The sequence below is a fragment of the Apis dorsata genome, unplaced genomic scaffold (genome assembly GCF_000469605.1).
Source record: "Apis dorsata unplaced genomic scaffold, Apis dorsata 1.3 scaffold_85, whole genome shotgun sequence".
NCBI classification, from domain to species: domain Eukaryota; kingdom Metazoa; phylum Arthropoda; class Insecta; order Hymenoptera; family Apidae; genus Apis; species Apis dorsata.
In genome coordinates, this window is record NW_006263383.1 from 990,594 (window position 1) to 995,922 (window position 5,329).

Genomic DNA, 5,329 nt, shown 5'->3' on the forward strand with positions numbered 1-5,329 from the left:
ATATTTATGAGTTTTCAGAAATTTCAGAATCATTAAAAAAATGGCAAAAAGTTTAGAAATATGAGAATAAATTTGTAACTTATTTTTTTAATTTAATTTAAAAAAATATAAATTATTTATTAAAATTAAAATAAATTTGTAAATGTATGGAAATAGATAACATTGATTTTAGCAATAGAAATACTCGGATTGTTTAAAATAGTATTTAATATATTCAATAGTAATTGAAATAAGAAAATGAAATTATCGTTGTACATTTGACATATCAAATTAGAACGCTTAATATAATAAATGAACTGATTCTTATTTATATAAAGATAATTTTATGACAAACGAGTGGAAATTGCATGAAAAAGGAAAAAGAAAAAAAAAAATTGGATTTTTAACCATCTCGTATCTCGTAAAATTGTTATGAATTTGTTGATTTATAATTAATCAACTATCAATTATAAATTATAAACCAGCTTATCGAGCTATTAACATCGAGAATGTGTGAGAATGAATAGTCGTAAAATCGAAATGAAAATATTAAAGTATCGAGAACAAAGAGGGAAGAGATTTATCTATTGTTCGAACAATCACATATTACACGCTTCTTTCATCACTTTTTTCATTAATCACGTCGTGTGAGGTCATTGGTGATCTTCGATCGGAGGTTATCGACTGAGCGCCATTTGAAAATAACTAACATCAAGCAATTTCCTTCACGCTTGTATCTAATCTCTGTACAACTCAACATTCCGCACATTTTTCCTCAATTCTCATTCCCCTTGTTCGAACGTGATCCATCAAAGAGTAGTGGCAAGAAAAATTTTAAAAATAGATGGTTAATAGATTAACTATTAACTAGGATCAAATGTCAGTTAATCAGTAACAATTATTTCCTGATTATTAACTTATGGAGAGAAAGAGAGAGAAAAAAAAAGACAATTAAGCAGGCAGAAAATTTTTAATCAAACAATTATTGTAGCTTTTTTTTTTATTACTGTCTTTTTAAATGAACGTTCACATTTTTCTTTTCTCTCATTCCGCTTGTTCGAAACCAATCAAAGGGAAGCCAGAGAAATTGAAAGATATTCGAAGGAGGAGGGGATAAAGGAGGTATATAAATTAAGCGTCCTCCAAGGGGCGAACAAGCTTCACGCCCAGCTGTTAACCCCGTCTGACGAAATCCTGGCCAGCTCCCTCCCAAGGGGCGGAAATAACGGTTATCTATAAATTCTGCATGGACATTAGCTTGATCCAACGAAATTGTTGATAATGCTCGCGCCATCGCTTGGCCAACGAGGGCTAGTGGATTTATGGTGGATGAAATGTGTGGGGACAATCAGGTTGGTCGACAGAGAGAGAGAGAGAAAAGGAAGCCACAAAATTCCAAAAGAGAGCTTGTGTGGAGAAAAAGACTCGAGAGAGGAAGGATCTCGGTAGAGAGGATGCAACGAAGGGTTTTCTGGCTGCTTGACTCGCCCCTGGCATGATATGCCGCCAGCAGGATGGAATGGTTTTCCCTCTGGTTGCCAAGGTAACCTATGGTCCACCCCTCCAGCTTCGGCAACCCTGTGGCTGCACCGGCCGTGGTGCTGGCTAGAGTTAAACTCACGCGCACAACCATGGAAAACCATGTTACCCGCATCACACGCATTGTTACACAGAAACAGAGAGAGGACACGGATAGAAAAATTCAGCAACGTGTGTGAGTTGACCGTGCACACGCATACACATCCAGTGAATCCTGGACCCCGCACTGTTGCGAACGGCCATGCTGAATTCACTATCAGCATTCTCTGCATTCTCTGTTGCTTCTTTTCTCTCTTTTTTGCACGGCTTTAGACGATGATGAACGGATGAGTCGTGTGTGTCGCGTGTCACTGGCTGCTTCTTATCGAGTGTCAGAATTTCTTGAAGCATATTTGAAGGAAATGGAGTACAAAATTTCGAATCGAGAATTTATGAAAAATCGTGTTTATTTCTCTGAAGAGAATAGCGGATGGAGATGAATTTTATTTCGAAGAAAGAATTTTGAAATTCAAAAATCTATAAATTAAAGAATTTTTATAAACGTTCTAAGCTCGATATATTTAGATCTCTCTATTCAAATTCCTTCATAAAATTCTGTTTGAAAGATAGAGATTCAGGAATACTGTTAAAGATTTTATCAGAGTCGAAGTTAACCGCATTTACTAATCGTTTATGAAAGTAATGTGATTCCGATGAGAACACGTAATCGAACACGAAATCTTTCGCTATCTTTTATTGGCCGGTAGCCGCGTATTTGCTTCATCACGAGGCAATCATATGGCCACTCAGCGTCTTCCCAAGAATGATGGTATTATGGCCGACTGCTCATTGCGCCCGGGGAACCGGTTTCTTAGCGACGAACTGAAAACGCGAGCCCACCCTTTTGCACCGCCGGCCCGAAAGTAAAATTACGTTCGAGCCAATTGCGAAAATTGCCCGTGAGAAGTTTATCGAGCTTCTATGGCGCAACTCGCGGCCATCTTAGCCCTATGTCTCGCTATATAAGCCGCGAATAACCAAACTGTATATACTTTTTTACGAAACTTTAAGTCTCTACTCGCTTGATTTCTTAAGATATTTACTTAACCCGGTGGAAAGTGAAAAAGTTTCAGCAAAGATGGATAAAAAGTCAAGTTTGCAATTACTTCAACGGAAATATTCGAGGGAAGAGTGGCTTCGTAAATCGTTATCCCCACTCCATGATGAAACGATCAGCATGAAGTCGGTCACCTTCGTAATTCGATACTTCACTTTGGTGATTCGACACTCTTGTTTACCATTCAAACGTAATTAATTTATATAAAATTTGAATTCGTACAATTTTAATTCTTTCTTTTGTAAAAATATTTCTATCGTATTCGTATGATTTTGTTGATAAAAATGAGATCAAATATGATGTAGCTAAGATGATTTTAAAAGGTTAAGGGTACTCAGGCACGAGCCAGATGACAAGCACCACCAGTCTTTTTACCTGGTTAGCGCGTGGCTATGCAGTTCGATAGTTACCTAAACACCATAAAAAATTCAACTGTGTCCTGCGTGTACCCCGTTTTACGACTTTGACTTTCTAGGTCTGGAGAAAGTTGGTCGAAAAGGTATTTCACGAAAAGGGTTCAATTTTTCTTTCTTTCTTTCTTTCTTTCTTTCTTTCTCACGACAATAGACATGAGAAACTTTTTCCAAACTTTCTATTTTTTACTCTTCCCCCTTTTTTTTTATCTCGTTCAACCCCTGCAATAAACCGAAAGTGCTATTTTTTTCCCTGAAAGAGAAAGCGTGGAGAGAGTTAAGATTTGTGAGTGGACAAGCGAAACGTAGATTATTCCACGAAAAAAAAAAATTGAATTTTTCGTAACGAAGAAAACGGGGTATAATCTCTTTTCTTACGTTCATTGTAAAGTCACGAAACAGGATCATACAAGATCCGTGATGAGATTTATAAAATTAATGATCGAATTCAATAATTGGATTAACAATGAAATTCGTCTTCATAATCGAACTCCTCTGCATCAGCGAAGTCAAACTTTTATTTGGAAACGTATAGCTGATTGAATATTATTTATTCAACCAACCCTTTGCACTTCTTAAGCGCTTATTATTACACTAAGCCAACAGTCAACTTATTTTTTTCCAAATTCTTCAAAATCGATTATTTTATTCAATTATCCCATGTTATATTTTATGTGTAGTGACTACGAAAGTATTTGAACATTGTAAAAAAGATGAATATTATATATATATGAATAAAATTTGAAATAAATCCGAAAATATATATAAGAATTATCAATCAAACATTCTTATATATAAATAAATATTAGTAGATCCATCTTTAAGTTTGTTGTATTTATAATGTTGATGATATATTAAAAAATTTTATATATATATATATATATATACACATATTTGTAAAAATTTTCTATACCAGTGTATAAATAAATAAATACTTTCACGAGTCACTGTATCTTCAACGAGAGGTAAGCATAGAGTTGACTGTGGTAGTGCAAAGGGTTAAAAAACTCAAATAATCCTACATAAAAAAACTAACCTAGGCAAATCTGCGTTTCTGACATTTCCAGGACCGAACGGGTGTCCGAGGCGTAGGGGTCGGCAGACGTACACACGGTTCCAGACCCTCGAGCTTGAGAAGGAGTTCCATTACAACCATTACCTGACGCGACGGCGGCGAATAGAAATCGCGCACGCTCTCTGTCTGACGGAACGACAGATCAAGATCTGGTTTCAGAATCGGCGGATGAAACTGAAGAAGGAGTTGAGGGCGGTGAAAGAAATCAACGAGCAGGCAAGGCGGGAACGCGAGGAGCAGGAAATGATGAAGAAACAGCAGGCGGAAAAGCAGGCCAAGATGCAGCAGGAGCAACAGAATGCGGCCCTGCAGCATCAGCAACAGCATCACGTAAGCGGTCTCGACAAGACACAGAGTGATCTTCTGAAGGCGGTCAGTAAAGTGCCCACATAGGAAACTTTGCTAAGCCGGTTGTCTTTCTTTTAAAGAAGAAACAAGAGACTGGACGCAGCCTAGACGCAGACATCGAAGCGACATAGCTGGTAAGAGAGGTCGGTCAAAATGTGTAGAGGACCTTAGAAATGAACTAACCGCAACTCGAACCGCCCGAACGCGGCGCCCTCTTCTTACTCTTCCCGCGCGAACCGACGAAGACGCCACCTGGGAATTGTCCGTGGTCTTCTTCCTCCTGCTCTTCGACCGAGAAGGTGTTCTTCTTGCGTAGGAGGATCTCATCGAGTGATCTCTGTTCTCTTGTTTTTTTTATATCAAGTGAGGAAAAAAAGCGGAAGAAACAAATGGACGATGGTTTTTACGAAAGAAACGGAATGCGACTTTGGGGACACGACAACGACAACGATGCACTGTATGCCATTGTGTCTAACAACGAGACTTGATGTCGATAAGAGGCAGAAAATGTAGAAAGAAAAAAAGATAGGTGGAGGAAACGAGGGAACCGAGAAAGACGCGCGACGATGTTTAAAGTTGTCTGTCTCTTTTGTTTTTTTATGAAGGAAGAAAGGAGGTGAAAATATACAACCGAAGAAGTTAATCGTAGACGTGAACGAGAGAAGAGCGTGTAGAAAAGCATACCCTCAAAAAAAGAAAAAAAAAAATGAGAAAAAAATTATACACTACGTACTTATTTGGCTGGGCCAAAAAGAAGGACCTAGCCTGTGACTGATTCCTAGAGCGTATAATGTAATAATTGTTTAATGGAGCGCGCTGCGCGACGAGTCATCGCGATTGCCGAGCGATGAACAGCGGGAATGATTAAGTTGGCGTGAT

At 38.0% G+C, this 5,329-nt stretch overlaps 1 protein-coding gene across 1 annotated transcript in view; it reads left to right on the top strand.

Moving 5' to 3' along the window:
• LOC102672793 (homeobox protein abdominal-A homolog) overlaps window positions 1-4,846 on the top strand; it is a 33,061-nt gene extending 28,215 nt beyond the window's left edge. Inside the window, exon 4 of the mRNA XM_031508429.1 lies at window positions 4,068-4,846. Within this exon, the coding sequence (XP_031364289.1) occupies window positions 4,068-4,495 (428 nt within the window). The 3' untranslated portion in view covers window positions 4,496-4,846. The remainder of the gene's footprint in view (window positions 1-4,067) is intronic.
• Window positions 4,847-5,329: the final 483 nt, after the last annotated feature.